General features: G+C 38.3%; 1 protein-coding gene across 2 annotated transcripts in view; it reads right to left on the bottom strand.

Annotated features, from left to right (window-relative positions):
• usp32 (ubiquitin specific peptidase 32) overlaps nt 1-18,392 on the bottom strand; it is a 124,208-nt gene that overhangs the window by 102,228 nt on the left and 3,588 nt on the right. For both annotated transcript variants that reach the window (XM_052035776.1, XM_052035777.1), the window contains exon 2: nt 13,279-13,406. In XM_052035776.1, coding sequence (XP_051891736.1) covers nt 13,279-13,406 — 128 coding nt within the window. The remainder of the gene's footprint in view (nt 1-13,278; nt 13,407-18,392) is intronic.

Here is an 18,392-nt window from a genome sequence, read left to right as displayed (position 1 = left end):
CCTGAATTCTCAAACTATAAAACAGATGAGAAGTATCGCTCGATCTCCATGTGCAGATCGCACCTTTGGTCCCTAAGTAGGACCTACTCTTTCCCTGGTTACCCATACACTTAAAATACTTGGGATATACCTAGTCTTGTTTTGCCAGTGATATTTCACATCCCCTCTGCATTCTTAACTTAAGTACCCTCCCTGCACTTCATATACTCTTGATAGCCCTCCCCCATTTTCAGTTCTGTATAGCTGACATATGGGTTTTTGTTTTAAAAGATTAGAGCCCTTGATACTTCTTGACATCCAGGGTTCCTTGAATATACTCCATAACTGAATGTCAGCAAATCTCCAAAGTAGAGATTTTTTTTAGAAAAGATTTACATGGAAAAGAAATTCTTGTGATAACACTTCTAATCAGCCAACGTCTTATTCTAACCTAGGGTAGGAGAGTCTAAAACTAGAGGGCATAGGTGAGATGGGAAAGATTTAAAAGGGGACCCAAGGGGCAATTTGTTCCAGAGGGTGGTGGGTATGTGGAACAAGCTGCCAGAGGAAATAGTAGAGGCAGGTACAATTACAACATTTAAAAGACATTTAGACAGGGACATGGATAGGAAAGGTTTAGGGGGATATTGGCCAAACATAGGCAAGTACAACTAGCTCAGGTAGGCAACTTGGTCAGCATGGACAAGTTGTTCTGAAGGGCCAGTTTCTGTGCTGTATAACTATGACTCCATGTCCTATGTTCTCCAGCTTGAGGAAAACTTCTTTTGACATCTACCCTGGTAACAACCTCCTTTATCTAAACACCACTGAGTGTGAGCCAATCTTACTCTGTGTAGGGCAACCCCTCATCTGAGCAGTCAACCTCAAGTCTACATTGCATCAACTCCAAGAACATTTTTTTCAAAAAAGCTACGGAGAAGGCACAGAGAAAACAGTACTGCAAATCAAGTTTCACTAATCCCTATAACATCTTAGTGAGGCTTCCCTCTTCTTGTACCTCATCCCACTACAATACATTCTACTAGTCTTGATTGTACACCAACTTAAAGTGGCATAAGAAACAAAAGAGAATTTGGAATCTATTAATATGTAATTTGAAGCTAATCAGTTAATGAAAACATGCTATTCAACTATTAAATCAGTCATTAAACAAGGTATTAAACATGATCACTCTACCATGTAATTTGACGTGAACACTGAAGATTCATGCCAAGTGGTTTTTAAAATTAAGTTTACCCTATATACTTCCTTGGGAAATGCTGTGCATGGCAGCAAGAGATCTTCCATAACTGCCAATATAGCTTTAAAATCAACTGTTAGAATGCAAAACATTAACATTATGGGTTGAGGACCCTACCAGAGTTCCATACCCGAGAAGAAAAGCTTAGCTTCCAGTCAGCATTTTAGAACAGAGCAGCCAAGACTGGAACCTATCCAGATGGCTTCTCATATCAGAAGTTCTTAAGTGTCTCCAGTAGTATATGAAGAGTGCAATGAAAAGTGTTAAATTTAGAACATAGAACAGTATAACATAGGAACAGGCCCTCCGGCCCAAGATATTGTGCCAAACTAATTAACCTAATGACACTTAATCCCTTCCGTCTGCACACAGTCCGTATCCTTCTACCTATCTAAGAGCCCCTTAAATGCCTCTATCGTATGTGCCTCCACCACCACCCCTGGCAGCACACTCCAGGCACCCATCACTCTAAAGACCTGCCCCTCACATCTCCTTGGAATGTTTCCCCCATCACCTTCAATCCATGTCCTCTAGTATCTGACATTTCAACCATGCGAAAAAGATACCGGCTGTCTACTTTATCTAAGCCTCTCAATCTTATGAACTTCTATCACGTCTCCCCTCAACCATGCCAGAGAAAACAACCCAAATCTGTCCAACCTCTCCTTACAGCACATGCCCTCTAATCCAGGCAGCATCCTGGCAAACCCCTTCTGAACCCTCTCCATAGCCTCCACATCCTTCCCATAATAGGGTGACCAGAATTGAATGCAATACTCCAGATGTGGCCTAACCAGAGTTTTATAAATCTGCAACATGATTTCCTGACTCGAACTCAAAGCCTCGACTAATTAAGGCAAGCATGCCATATGTCTTCTTTACCACCCTATTGACTTGTGCAGCCACTTTCAGGGAACTATGGACTTGCACCCCAAGATCCTTCTGTACATCAATGTTGTTAGGGGTTAAACGTAACCTGAAAGTACACAGTTAATCTCCCAAAGTATAACACCTCACACTTGGCCAGATTAAGCTCTATCTGCCATTTCTCCACCCATATCTGAAACTGATCTATATCCTTCTGAATCCTTTGGCAACTTTTACACCATCCACACCACCACAAATCTTGGTATCGTCTGCAAACTTACTAACTCACCTATCCAAGTCTTCAACCAAGTCATTTATATTTATCACATGCAGCAGAGGTCCCAGTACATATCCCTGTGAAACATCTTTAGTCATGGATCTCCAACCAGAATAAGTCCTATTGACCACTACCCTCTGTATTCTATGGGCAAGCCAATTCAGAATCCAAATGGCCAAGTCACTGTGGATCCCATGCATCTTAAATCTTCTGGACGAGCCTACCTTGAGGGACCTTGTCGAATGCCTTACTAAAATCCATGCAGAAAACATCCACTGCTCTACGCTCAATCACCTTGGTCACCTCTTCAAAAAACTCAATCAAGTTAGTAAGATATGATCTGCCCTGCACAAAGCCATGCTGAGTGTACTTAATTAGGCCATGGTTTTCCAAATGCTCATAAGTCCTAGCCCTAAGAATCCTCTCCAATGGCTTCCCTACCACTGATGCAAGATTCACCTGTCTATAATCTCCAAATTTGAAGTTTCATTTTGTACATTTACTTTCCCAAATTCCTGCAAGTAAAAAAATACCCATGATAAATTCATATAGAAGGAAGCAAAATACATCTAAATGTGCCATACATTGCCCTATCCAAAAACTATTTCCTGCTTTCTCTGCTCACTCACACTTCAAGCACTAGATATCAAATTGTTCCAAGATACTAGCAACATTATAATTTCATTGGGTCTGTCACAATAGTTTCACTAGCTGCATTCAAAATAAGCAACCTTGATTTTGCTCAGAATCACTATCAGTTCTTGGCTGGCAATTCTTATTATTTCAGTGAGCCATACTGGTATCCAAACTTAAAAGTTAAACTTCATATTAAGACAAAAAACTGTCACAAGAAAATGTGAATATGCAAAACCCACACAAGCAAAATTGAAATCAACTTTGACACCATAAACCACATTTTAAAAAAGTAAGTTGCCTCACATTGAAAAGCGTAATGTAGGATGATCACAGCAATTTACCTTATCTGAAAGCTGACAAGACTATGTTTATAAAGGCATTTAATGCAAGTCTTTCAGTGCAAGGAGCTGTCCACAACTAAATGCTGCAGTCTGGCACCAAGATCCAGGATTTACTGAAGCCTGACGTAGCATTTAAAGAGGATCTACTGGGAAAAACTGCAAATTAAGGCTCTCCCACTACTGAGGGGCTAGACCCATGTTTAAAAACCCTTGGAGTATTTGCTCAAGAAATGTTTGCAAAGGAAAACTGATGCTATGCTGAATTAACAAATGGAAAGATATGACCTGTACCAAAACTGGTGCCATGAATGTTCTACATTATACACAAAATTTGCTAAAGTACTTCAAGTAATATGTTTGAAATAAAAGTATACGAAACAATTAACTTGTGCTGCCTCATTCACCAAAAAACCATAACAAATTGTTTGGGTTTAAGTCATAAATAATATAGGGAGGGGAGAACCTGGTGCTTTTGTACCAGCCTAATAAGGTAGATTTGTCTTGTCTTTCAAGCTCATGCTGACATTATTGACCTAAATGCAGATTGGCTCCATGTCAACCTTGTGATTGTGCACAAAATAGTTCCTGCATAGTACATGCCAACATCTTCAGGTCCCCAGGCAAGATCCTCCCAAGACTATACTCCTTACACAAAAAAAGGAAAGAGAAAGCTGTACATCATGTACACTCATAAAGTACGCCTGATTCCACAAGCATTAGCACGCACACCAAAGACCCTAGGGACTCCTAAAAGAGATGCTCAGCAGAAATAACCTTGTGCTAGCATCCAGCACAAGACAACAGGAATTAAAAGGGAAATGAATGCAAGTCATACATGCATCAGCTGCAGGTACATACATTTCTTTCTCATACAAGCTATACAAGAAATTAAACTCATCAGCTGGATTAGTCAAGGTTGGGTCGTTGAAACTCCTCACAATGATTCACAGAAATAAAGTGCAAACTTGATACATGTGCAGAAAAGAGAGGGACTTGTAGTTAATCACAACCTACCAAGGGTCTAATGACTACTCAACTCCAGAGCCCCAGAGGGCCAAAGCATAGATATAGTTATGCTTGTTAATGCCTTATATTCATAGGGGTCTAATATACTGAAATCATCCACGTTTGACCTCAAGAAGCTACAGAATTATTTTGAGAAATCTTGATGCTCGTTTTATAGCCCTTATGACTGTCCTACTATCTGTCCCCAAAGAGATTCCTGGCCATGTACAAAAGGCACCCACCAGCTACTTACAGGATGAAGCAGTCACTTCCGTACAGTGTTCACCACTAACCCAGACACTTCAAAATATTGGAGATTAAAAACTATACAGATATCCATGACTAAAACTATCACCATTCACCAGGTGACAACAGCAAGTCATGAAGCACTCCTTTAACCAGCTGAATACCTTGGTATTTCATGATTTACCATCCTGCAATTCACTTCTATTAGTCATTTGAAACGTTTAATTCGCAGGAAATGGTCCAAATATATACAATAAATATCAGTAATGGAATTACAGGATGAATTAACACTTGAACTGTTTCCAGGAGGAGGTGCCACATTTTACTCAAATCCTTTTAAGTGGCAGAACTAGATTCAGCACTTGCATTGCACACATTCCTCTTCACAATTACATGAAAGCATTCCACCCCCAATCATTAGCCTTATGTTCCACTTGTTATTCCGAACCCACAACTTAAAAGGTATACCCTATTAGCAACAGCAAAATAATCAATCTAGAGCTTCCAGGATTCCTATTTCCTAACAAGAGTTTATTTCCAACTGAATAGGTAAAATAGAACTATTATCTGCAAAATATTTAAGAACTCCAGCCACTAAATTATATATATAAAATTACAATTTTCATTTAGAACCTTCTATGCAGAGAAATGTCCCTTTGGTACTTCACAGAAACATTATATAACATGGTGTCAAATTTTGTTTGATAAAGAAATATGAATAAAAGTGACAAAGACTTTCTTAAAAGATGTTTAAATGAGCAACAAAGGGAGAAAGATGGAAAGTCTTAGAGAAGGGAACTCCAGAGATTAGTACCGAGCCAGCTGAAGATCAGCCTATCAAAAGTGGGGCAACTAAAAATTGAGAACATGCAAGAGGCCAGAACTAAAAGTCTGCATAAACCTTGAAGGGTTGTAGAAATGGAGAAGGCTGTGTAGTAGGGAGGAATGAGGCAATCAAAATAAGGAAGGGAAAGTCTTAGAGACATGGAAACCAACATAGGTAAGCAAGGAGACACAAGAGTCTGCACATGCTGAAATCAGGAGCAATAAAGAGTGAATATGTCAGAGAATGAAGAAGTGGAGACCACGGCACATTAGTAAAAGTGAGGCTTGAAGCCATTTTTGAAGTACAGGCTCAGAGCCGATGCAGAGTCCTGACCCGAAATGTTGATACATTACCTTTCCCTCCACAGATGCTGCTTGACCCACTGAGTTCTTCCAGCAATTTATTTTTTGCTCTAGGTAAGCAAGGACAATGGGGCAACTTTGTTAAGGTTCAATCATTTTAGCTCATTCTCCATCTATCCAATTGATACATGAAATTGTACAGCCTAAATTCTCACTGGAACATTACAAAGCTAACTTTAAAAGTTTTTGTGTCATTGCATGTAGATTCATAGTGCCCAAGGGCATAAGGTTCATTTATTTGCATCTTATTCTTCTACCTCCAGAGTGACATGTCTATAGCTCATACAAATATTGGCATTCCAAATACAAACTAACATTCCCCATTCTGAATGATGAGCTTAGTTCCACCATACAGATGTGATTAGTCCTTTTCATATATCAACAATTAATTCACGAAGCATGACAAAAAGGAGAAACAAGACCAATACTAATGAGTAAAACAGGAGAATGACAGCCCTTTCAAATTGCTGTACCTCAATTCCTATTTTAGTCCCATTTAGTCACATTTTCCTGCAAAAACTCAATTTACTTTCACTTCTGCAGCTTAGTTTAAGTGCTTCAACTGATAGGTTAGTCACTGTAATTCAACAACCAAGTACTGTTTTTTTTTAAATTCTCAAAGATTTTAAGTGGTAAAGATAACCTTACTATTTAAGGAGAGAGAAAAAAAACAGGGAACTATTAACCAGTTGGGCTGACATTAGTAATCTGGAAAAAAGCTGGATTCTATTGTTAATATAGTAGTAACACAACCCTTGGAAAATGATAATAGGATTGAGAAGAGTCAACATGGATTTAAAAGGGAAATCGCATTTGGCTAATTTGTTAGTGAGGTTTTTTTTTTGAGGTTTTAATGGGTTAACGGGGAGGGGAGATAGTTAGTATAAACAGGAGAGGAAGAGTGGTGAGACAGGGGCCAGAGGTGATTGTTGACCCGGGGGTGGGGGGGGTGGTGGAGTTGTGAAGGGTGGTGGGCAGATCAAACTAAGTACGGGAGAGGGAGAGGAGAAGTCAGGAGGCAGAGACAGGTGGATGATAGATGGAATCAGACAGAAGAAAAAGAAGGCAGATAGAGCAAGGGAGGGAGGAAGAAATAAATAAGAAAATGTTATTTTCAGATATAGAGGTTGTGACCAGTGGAATGCCACAGGGAACAGTGATGGGGCCTAAGTTGCTCACAATCCATTTAAACAATTTGGATGAGAAGATGAACATTATATCCAAGTTTGCTGATGATACAAAGCTAGGCAGCAATGTGGGTTGCAAGGTGGTAAATGGGCAAGCACGCGACAGATAGAATATAAATGTGGAAAAATATGAATACATCAAACTTTGCTAGAAAAATAGAATGGCAGAATTTTTTTTAAAATAGTGAGAGACTGAAAGGTGTTGCCATTCAGAGAGACCTGAGTATCCTTGTACACAATTCATTTCAAGTTCACAAGTAAATCGTAAGCAATTACAAATGCAAACAGTACATTATTGCAAGAGGATTTGACTACAAGAACAGAGAGGTCTTACTCTCCCAGGTAGAAAGATTATACTCGTACACAGTACGCCAGATGCAGTCTCATTGGGGCTCTGGTTAGGGTCTGTACTTGCATTCCTGGGATGCTAGATCTGTCATACAAGGAGAGATAGAGCAGACTAGGCTCATACTCTCGAGTTTAGAAGAATGAGAGGTGATCTCAATGAAGTGTACAAAATTCTTAGAGCTTAGCAGGCTAGATATGCAGTTGTTTTCACCTTGCTGGGGTAGCTAAAACTGGGGGTAATGTCTCAAAGTCAAGGGCTAGCTATTTAGGACAGAGATGAGAAGAAATTTCTTCACCCAAGGGCTGCTGCCTCTTTGGAATTCATTATCCTAGAGAGAGATGTGGAGGCTCAGTTACTGAATATTTTCAAGACACAGGTCAATGACACTGTACTTATTTTAATACATTTAAAATATCCTCAACATTTCAGGTTATTATTTCATGTCCATTTAATGCTTTTAATACCTTGTGTTACCTTGGACCTTGTGTTAATAAGACCCATTGTTGTTTCAATCTGATCGTCCAAAGAGATTGGACAGGAATTTTCCAGATTTTAATTTGACTTAACTAAACTAACCGGTTAAATTGAGTTTTTAAATTTCCAGATGGGGAGGGAAGAGCACATGATATAATGTACAAAGCATAATTATGGGATAGGAGGGATAGGCCAATGCTGGCCCGTTCCTGACAGTAATATTATTTATTCTCATAATAGCAGAATACCAGAAATAATGTATTCAGTTTTTCATCTATAAATGTATCATGTTCTGGTTTTTTTTTTATATATTGTCTTAACTAAAGCACAGTGAACACAATAAATTCAATATTTCTGAAGAACTGAACTGTCATTGGTCAGTCTGTCAGAAAATGTCACCAAATTTGAAGTACAGTCACATGCCGTGCGAGCACCAACACGACTTTAGAGTGAAAATTTAAAACTAGCTTTCAACTCTATTCATGGAAATGATTTAAGATCTAGGATTGTCACAGCAAAACTTTAAAAACAAGGCATTTCATATAACTAGATTTCTCTAACTTTGAGAAGTCGGTTTTGCATCTTGTCACTTGAATCAATCCAGTTCAAAAACAAACTGAGTAAGTGGCTTCCATAACCTTCCAAGATTTGCAATATCCAACAACTACAAACAAAATACTCTACATCACATTACAGGATGTGGTAAACCAACTAGCTCTTCAAAGTTAAAAACTAGAATAATTACATTCTGAAAATAAGCAAGGACTGTCTACTGAACTCCTTTTATCTACTTTCAGAAGAGTTTAATGCTGGAAAAAACCTTCTCAAATTTGATGGAGTATTCATCTGTACTGCAATCCATCAGTCTTCTTCACTATGAAAACATCTCTTTCAAAAGGACATATCAAATTAACTTAATCCAACAGTAACACAATAGACACCAGGCTACAAAAGAGAAATGGGTGCAAAGGGTGACTTGTGCTGTGGTTAAATAGGAGATTCTAAAAAGTGAAGGAGATGATGGATTTCACAATGATCCAAAGCATCTTATAGTCACCCAATCGATGCACAGAAATGGTTCCATGAATAGCAATGAGAAGTAACCATAACATAGTTGAGGGATTTAAAAAAAAATTGGCCAAACCAACTGGCAAATTTCTTTTCGATAAAAAAAATAGCCTCCCTCTATTTGTTCTGCAGATAGAAAAATACTATTGGCATTCCTGACCCCACCGCCTCAACACCACACTCACCCCCAGGATGCCAAGTGACTCCTGTCGTTAATCCAGATACCGAAGATAGAATAAAATATTACACTGCAATTGTGATTAAAGGTCAATGTGAGAAATCCCATCTATCAGTACATATTAATATTGATTTGTTGCCCAATCTTGAAATTGAAATTCAGCCTCAGTAATGGTAAATGAAAAAAGATGTTGAATTGGATTATATTTAGCAAAATAATTTATAAATCGAGGAAATGAAATCAAAGTATATTAGAAACATTTTTCCCCATTTTGGATCTCCCCCCCTTTCTCCTCCCTCTTCTTGCAAATATCTTACATATGTTGGAGAAGTTTTCAGACAACAGTGACTCTTCAGTCAGTACCTTGCAGATTTCCTACATATGGCTCAAATATTACCCAGTTTTTCACTCTTAGAGTGCGATACCATAGCTGGAATCAGTCAGTCATTCTCTTTCCCAACAGCTATTTAAACAAGAAAACAAAAAGCTGCTCAAAGAACTCAGTGGATCAAGCAGCACACATGGCGGCAAAAGGGATGGTCAACATTTTGGGTTGCAACCCTGCATCACACCTGAAAGTGTAGAGGGAAGATAGCCAATATATAGAAATGAGAGTGAGGGATGAAACAGGGTAGATGATAAATGGAAATATTAGAAAAATATAATAAATAGGCAGGTGAAGTCAGGTGGGGGGGGGGGGCGGTGGGAAGAAAGGTAGAGACAAAGACTGCTAGGTGATAAGTGGAACCAGATAAGGCAAGGATAATGGGCAGATAGAACCAGGTTTGGGGTGGGGGGTGGGGAAGGGTGATAGGCAAGGTGAATCAATGGAGGAGAAACCCCAGTAGGTATGTGGGTGATCAGTGAAAATAAAAGAAAAAAAATGAATAGGCAGATAGTGGAGGGAAAGGGAGGGGAGAGGTAGCATAGAGAGGAAGGTGATAGATGTAACAAATAAAAAAGGCAGATGGAACCACATGGGGGAAAAGAGGATAGGAAAGGTGACCCAAGTGAGAAGAAACCCAGGTAGGTAGGTATGTATGAGTAATGGGCAGATGAAACCAGTTTGAATAGTGTGATGAGTGAAGGTGTAACAAGTTCACCTGGACTATTTCTAACACTTCTCTTCCTTTTCTGGATCTGTCTCCATTGCAGGAGACAAACTGTTAACTAATATCTACTATAATCCTAAGTACTCTCACAGCTACCTCGACTGCACCTCCTCCCACCTTATCTCCTGCAAGGGTCCATTCCCTTCTGTTTCTGTCTCAGCTGCATCTGCTCTCAAGGTGAGGCTTTCCACTCTGGAACTTCTAAATTTCCCTCCTCCTTCAAAAAAATGTGGCTTCCCTGCCGCCATAGTGGATGGAGCCCTCACATGTGTTTCCTCTATTTCCTGCAAACCTGCTCTCAACACCCCCTACCCACAGGCAGAACAGGGATAGAGTTCTCCTGGTCTTTGCCTTTTAGCCCACTAGTCTCTGCATCCAGCACATCATCCTTTTCCACTTCTGCCAGCTCCAGCCACATCTTACTCTCTCCCCCAATTCTGCTTTCTGCAGGGACCACTCTCTCCATAACTCCCTGGCCCACTCATCCCTTTCTATCCACCCTCCTGGCCCCTGGTATTTACCCCTGCAGCTGTTGGAGGTGTGACACCTGCCCTTGCACCTCTTAATTAGCCCTTTCAGGGGAGGCAGAGATTGACGTTCACCTCCTCCTACCAGGTCTATTGTATTCAATGCACACAATGTTGTCTACTTTACATCGGCAAGACCAAGGAGATGTGACTGTTTTGTCGAGTACCTGCACTCTGTCTACAGCAGCCACCTTGAGCTTCCAGTTACATATCATTTCAGTTCCTTTTCCCGTTCCCACACTGATCTCTGTCTGTCCTTGGCCTTCTCCACTGCTGTGGGCAGGCCAAACACAAACTAGAAGTATCACTATCATCTATTTAAACATTTATTTTATTCAACATGCACAAGCTTCATATTTTCTTTCAGCAACTTCCCCATTTCAGTCAGTCTAAATGCAGCTACTTTTTAATTTAAAAAAAGCAAAGTCCAACTAACATTGGACAACTTTCATATGTAGTGCTTGTAGAAAGTTTACCATTTTACATTAGTGACAGTTTGGAGAAAACACAATGAAGGGCATTTGTGAGTTCTTCAATAGTTCAAATGGCCAATACTGTAGTCACACAGATATAAATACCATGTCTTGTTAAGGCTGAAGTAAGGGCTCTTAAATAACACAACTGCAAGCTCATAGGCTGTCAAACTCACATGATGACATGCCCTCTCTTTCTATTTGCACAATCTGTCCAACTCCACCCTAATAAACAATAGGCCATTTAACTAAAGTATAGTCATGTGATTGTTTTTGTTGGAGGCATTGCTCTGTTTCAGATTAGGAAAGGCATCTTGTGAAAATGGAAATAAAAATGCTTCCTGTTCCATCCCTTAACGGCCAGGCAGTATTTCAGATGCTGCTAAAATAGTGCAAGTACCAATCACCAACAGCAGAAAATTTACTCCAGAACATACAGATACCCCACTTGCCACATAACATCACTATCAGAGATATTCCCTTTGTTCCACCATCACCCTGGCCCACCTTCAGTGCTACTTAAACTAACTTGTTTCTTTCTCTCTCAGGTCTGATGAAGGGTCCTGCAAGAAATATTATGAAAAGAAATTTGACCTTTATTTCTGGGATATGTAAAATAGTTTTATTTGTATTCTAAACATGCTTAGAACTTTGCTATGCATTTCATTTCAAAACTACAAATAAAGAGGAAACCACCCAATTGATTGCTTCATTCTAATGTTGATCATTAAAGGGCAAGATCAACTTCAGGAAAAAGACTCCCTTTTGATATAATTCTGCACTGATGAAGCCTCAGTTCCTACTTTCAAAACAGCTGTCTCAAGCTGTAATGAAGGATCAGACCCATACTGTCAGTTAATTTTTTTTTGCTTCAGTATCACAGCCATTAGCTTATGCAAATTCTCATTCCATATCCCTGGAGAATGCTTCACTTGCCAGAAGATCTAAATAAATCTGTTATGTGTTCAGGTGTCAAGGAGCAAACCCATTTTATTTTGTTTTGGCTTTATGTCATTATACGATCTTCCTTAACTTGGGAAAATAGAAGAATCTCTCTGCATTAAATATGGCTTCAATATAAAATAACTAACTTAAACAGGAAGAGATTATGAACTGTAGCCATGAAACACTGGAACTTATGGTAGTTATTTTATGCTCAGCAATCTGCTGGAGTACAAAGAACACTATATATAACTGTGCTGGTGGCCATAAACAATAAGACATAAAATCCTTATGAAGCAATCTTTTTTTTTCCCCCTTCATTTCATGGAACTACTTTTGCCTGAGCATCTCTCAGAATAAGGCAAATTCTCCAACTTGAACCAGATAGGCTAAGTAGTAATTTCTGAACATAATAATAAACACATTTAAATACCCATCTACTGTATTTTGCTTCTGTACAAATGTTAAAATATACTTGGCTTTAAAGGAACAAACAATCCTTTTTATTTTCTAATTAATTCAGTGAAAATATTTCTTTTGAATTGAATGACTTACCCTCCTTACCCCAGAGACCTAGTTTCATGCAAAACAACAAAATTTTTAAGTCTTCAATCAAAATAAATTAGGGAATGATTTTTGTTAGCTCAGCTGTTTTTTAATCTCATTGGGTCATGAAAGATGCTGAAGCCATAATATATCTGAAGCCAAAATCCTCAGTTTTGTCACATTAATTGAGAGGACTTTATATTCTATACATAAAATAACCAATTAGTTGCACTTGGGATTATTTTAAGGTGGTGAATCCAAAAGATGAGCAGGAACATTCACAGGAATACAAGCACAGCGATGTTAATCATAAATTGTAACCATCCCATTCCTGGACCAGCATTAGATTTGAATCAATTTTCACAAAACTACCACGTTGTTATCTATGCTGTATGCTGAAATTTACATTAACAGCCTTAAAACGTAAAGATTCATATCCTAACTTTAAATCTTTACTTATGTATTTTTATAACATTTATAACTTTTAAGGCTTTTATCACAGTACCAACATCCTTGCTCTTCAAATTGCTGACTTAACTGGACCTCTTATTACAACCATTTCATTCAAACTATGCACTAACCACAAATCAAGTTTTTTTCAAAAGAACATTTAAACACTTACTTCTGCAACTTTAGGTGGAACTCCATCTCCAAGTACTTCCCTGACAAAGGCTTGTTGGTTCATATAACAAGAAAGTCCACTTGTTCTCTTGAAAGCATCTTTCAATCTTTTTAGTTCTACATCCGTAACTGTTTTGAAAAAGATATACCAGTTTAATATACGTACACTGTGTAAAGCTGTAAAAACTAGGAGTTGACATTTAGGCTTCTAATCAATTTTTTCACATTAATATTTTAATTACCGCAAAAAAAAGAAAAATATTCTGAATTCTTCATACTTTGTGTGGGAGTTAGTGCTATTTAAGCTCTGAATTTGTGCCTTAATTATGTGCTCATGTTCTCTAAATATGTCCAACTATTAAACAAAGGAGAATGAACTGATGGTTAAGTACAAAATATTGCATACAAGGTCTGGAGTGGAAAAAAAAGCCGAAGCAAACTTGTTCATGATGCACCTTTTAAACAACTTCTTTTGGACATGGTTTCAATGCCTGAAACTTTGGTTAGAAATGACTACTTGTGTTGGACAGATTAACTGCAGTGGAGATGCACTGAAAAGAGAAGAATTGCTGTTGGAAAATTCAACATGAATTTAGCACAATTTAAAACATTGTAATAATCTGAATTCACTAAATTCTGGAACAAACAATGCTGCAAATTAAAATCAGTATCATCCAAGAATTCAATTAAAAAGAATACACCACCAGAACAGGAAACAAAAATCCAGACAAAGCAACTTTGGATCAGCAAAGTACAATATCACAAACCAGCAGGCTAGCTGACATTACAAAAAAAAAATTCTTGAAACACAAACATTTTCTTTATATTTCTTCTATACACACATGCACAATGTGATTGCCACCAGCAGTCAGGTCTGCTTCCCTCTACTTTCAGCACTTCTCCAGACCTCTTCCCAATTCACCAATATTCATGCCCTTTCTCTTAGCATCTTTCCATGCAACTGCAGAAGATGCAAGAGATGCTGTTTTGCCTCATCCAGGCTCCCTAAAGCTCTTTTACAGATGAGCAATGATCTGCATATACTTCTGACTTAGTGCACTGCTTTAAGTTAATACAATGCAGTAAAGTGCTCACAATGTGGTGTCCACCTATGAGGGAAACTAAACCATAGTTTGGGTGACTGCTTTTGTGGAACATCTCCATTTAGTCCACGAACTTAGAATCAGGTTTATTATCACTGACATATGTCATGAAATTTGTTGTTTTACGCAGTAGTACAGTGCAAGACAAAGACAAAAATTACAAAAGTAAATAAATAGTGGAAAAGAGGAATAACAAGTTAGTGTTCCTGGACTGTTCAGAAATCTGATGGCAGAGGGAAGAAGCTGTTCCTGAAACGTTGCACTGTGGGTCTTCAGGCATCCCTGTACCTCCTCCCTGATGGTAGTAATGTGAAGAGGGCACGTCCCAGATGGTGAGGGTCCTTAATGAAGGATGCTGCCTTCTTGAGGTACCGCCTCTTGAAGATGTCCTTGATGGTGGATGGGTTGTGCCCATGAAGGAGCTGGCTGAGTCTACAACCCTCTGCAGCATCTTTCCATCCTGCACATTGGAGCCTCCATACGAAGCAGTGATGCAACCAGTCAGAATGCTCTCCACTGTACATCTGTAGAATTTGCAAGAATCTTTGGTTGACATGCCAATTGCCTGTCAATTTCATTCTCCATTCTTTTCCCTTTCTGACCACTCTACCTTTAGCTCCCTGCACTGTTTTAGTGAAGCTCAAGGAACAGTGCCTCATCTGACTTAGTACATTACAGCTTCCTGAGCTCAATACTGAATTAAACAGTTTCTATAAATACTGTTCCTGCCTTGCACTTCATTTTTCCAACATTCAATTCCACTTTTTGGTAATTTCAGATATTACTTGTCTTCTATTTGCATTACCTTCTGGCATACGTTTAGTTATTCACTAGCCTTTACCAGCCTCTGATTCACCACTAATTTTGTCACTCAATCTCTCCTGACTTCCACCATATCACTGACCTGCCCTTGCTTTCTTTGTAGTTTCCTCCTTTCAAAGAAACATAAAATTTCTAACATTTCATCAGAAATGGGAATTAACTGTTTCAAACTTCTACGATTTTTATGATGCCACAAGTTTCCCTTGCAAAATTACAGGAGGACAAAATATAAAGCTTCCCACCAGACCAGTTCAGCAATAACAGTCCTCGTTCATCCAGCCAATTATGAAGGTGATCAGCTTAAGGTGAAAGGGGAGAGATTTAATAGGAGCCAGAGTGGTCTGTATATAGAATGAGTGGCCAGAGGAAGTGGTTGAGGCAAGTACATTAACAACATTTAGAAGGCACTTGGACAGGCAGATGGATAGGAAAGGTTTAGAGGGATATGGGCCAAAAGCAGGGAAATGGGACTAGCTATGATGGGTATCTTGGTTGGTATGGACTGGTTAACCAAAGGGCCTGTTTCCGTGATGTATGACTAATCATACAGCTACAACTGTGGGAATACAGCTAGAATAGATGTTCTCCTTTTTGTCAAAAGGAAGTATTTTGACTAACCTGGAATCTCTATGATGCAAGACTGTAAACTGTATTTACTTAAAATTATCAGGTCAAAGGCAGTCTCCAAGTTTTGGCTTGCATGTACTGTATAACACCGCTATTGAAAATACGACAAATTCAAATTATGCATAACTATTTGGCTGTAGGACTGATTTACAAAAGATGGAAATAACCTGCATTGGGTAAAACCTACCACAGGATCCATTCATCTCCATTGGAACTTCAGGTTTTCCACATTTGACAAGTCTTAAACTTGGTTCCACTTAAACTAGTAAATATCCGTGGCTTTGTTAGGAACAGCATGTATTTACCAGTAAAATCAGGGTCATTTGAACGGTTGACAAAAATTAGGTCAAAGGGGTTCATTTCAGCTTTCTGATGTGCCTTCAGTTGTCAAGGCCCTATTTCAAAACTCAGGGCCTCAGAAGCTTAAGAGACTTATGAATGGTTTAATTCTGGGAGGATCAAGAAGCTCGAATTTGAAAAGTACACATATTTCAAAAGGGGTTTAGAGCTGCTTGAGATACTGAGACAAGGAGAGATGACACGTGAAGGAATTTGAAAACAAAAATGAGAACATTAAAAATTGAAGATTTATCAGGAGCTAATGTAGGTCAGCAAATACAGTCCGATGAAGAGTCCTGGACCCGAAACGTTAATTGTTTCTCTTTCCACAGATGCTGCCTGACTTGTTGAGATTCCAGCATATTGCTTTTGTTTAATGTTTCAGAGATTTTTGGATGTTACTCCTATTAATATCTCAAATCACTTTAAAAAATACATTATACAGCAGCATAATAATTTTTTCAGTGTACCTGAGTTTAAAGGAAGTGCAGGAAACAAGGTGTTTAAAGAAATATTAGAATGGGGCCCCTGATGCATTTGAAAGGAGTGTGAGAATGTGGCCTCAGTGAATTTATGAGGAATGCAGGAAACATCACATGCTAAGCCAGATGCAAATTCATCCAAGAGCAGGTTATCAAAATTTCACTGTATATCAAAGTCCTTCATGATTTAAAATTACATTAAATGTGACACAGCAAGCAGGTCAGATAGATGTTTGAAAGACTGAAGTGTTTAACTGCCAAAGATAGAGTTACAAGGGAGGAGCTAGCAGTCCTGAAATATTACTACGTAACATGCATGAAGTTCAAGATCATCGATTGTTGTTTGCTTTTGTTGTCAGCAGCCCAAATGGGTTAAGAACAGATACAAATTGTGGAATAGAATGCATTTCAATACTTTATGCATGACAGTTTTCAATTACTTTCATTATAAATTACAAAATTGAAAATGAGTGCAAAATGCTTCACATTTCAGATATTGTCCAAGATTGGTTTTGGATGTCAAAAATTTTACAGTAGATTTTACATAAATGAATATAAACATGCCATTATTTAATAATTCAAAAGCACAAGCGTGTACAATGCTGCATTGACAGATCATTTACAGCAACTTTGAAGCAACTTCCTTAAACGAAAACTGATTTGCAATGCACAACTGAAATTCCACTTTACACTCAGCTGATAAAGATTCAAAACATCAGCATGTTTCATAATACTGTAGCAACAATGCACAATCTCAAACTGGCTGTTGAAATGTGTTACAGCTTAGAAATCAAATGGCCAATATCAAGTTTAAAATATGACCTAGAATTAAAAATATAACAAAATGAATAATTTTCTTTCAAAACTTGTCACATGCCATAGGGTCATTTCAGCCAGTTGCTAATCCAGTTGAAAATGCAAGTCCCACATACAGCAGGAATTTTTAAATATTCACTTCACCATTAAAATCTTCAGATTTTGATCATGCATTAAAAACAAAAATCAACCACATTATCTGAAAAGGTTTGAACTTTACTGCCACAGTAATATAATTTGCCAGTTTAAAATTATTGATTTGTGGATATAATCCTCTGAATTGGAAGTTTTTCTTCACAGTCATAATACTGACAAGCCCAGAATTTCCTGCCAGCAATGAGCCACCAGCCATTGATCCCGAGCTACAGCCCCTGGTTGTGAAGCGTGCCAAAAAAAATCTGAATATTTCAGAAACAAAAATAAATTTAAATTTAACTCAATTAATTAAAAATAGTAAGTATCCTAATATATGCTCATTGCTAACAGTGCAAGTTCAATGGGCACAAGGGCTGTGGAACTGACATGTCTGCACTCCATGATGGATTCATCATCACAATGGAGTCAAGAGAAGTGTCTATAAGTGACTAGTTTGATCAGGGCTCTTGCATTCACATGGGAATCCTGAACTTGGTTGCACTTGCACAGAAATGCTAGCATTTCCCCACAAGATTCAGCTCATTTAACTGATCTCGTTTGCTCCCCTTCCTCAAATAATTCCAACTGCAGAACTTGACCCTTTGGTATGGAAAGAACAAAATGTAAAACTTAAATTACAATTTGTCACTCTACAGAGGTACATCACACAACATCGTCTTTCAGTTGTTTGGCTTTATCTACAAATATTTTGAGTACTGCGTTTTGAAGGAAAGTATACGTCATAGGTTAAACATGCTATACTCTTCTGAAGCCATCTGAAAATGAAATAC

Source organism: Pristis pectinata, chromosome 21 (genome assembly GCF_009764475.1).
Source record: "Pristis pectinata isolate sPriPec2 chromosome 21, sPriPec2.1.pri, whole genome shotgun sequence".
In the NCBI taxonomy this organism is placed as follows: Eukaryota; Metazoa; Chordata; class Chondrichthyes; order Rhinopristiformes; family Pristidae; genus Pristis; species Pristis pectinata.
The sequence above is the reverse complement of the archived record's forward strand: the minus strand, read 5'-3'. Positions and strand labels throughout refer to the sequence as shown.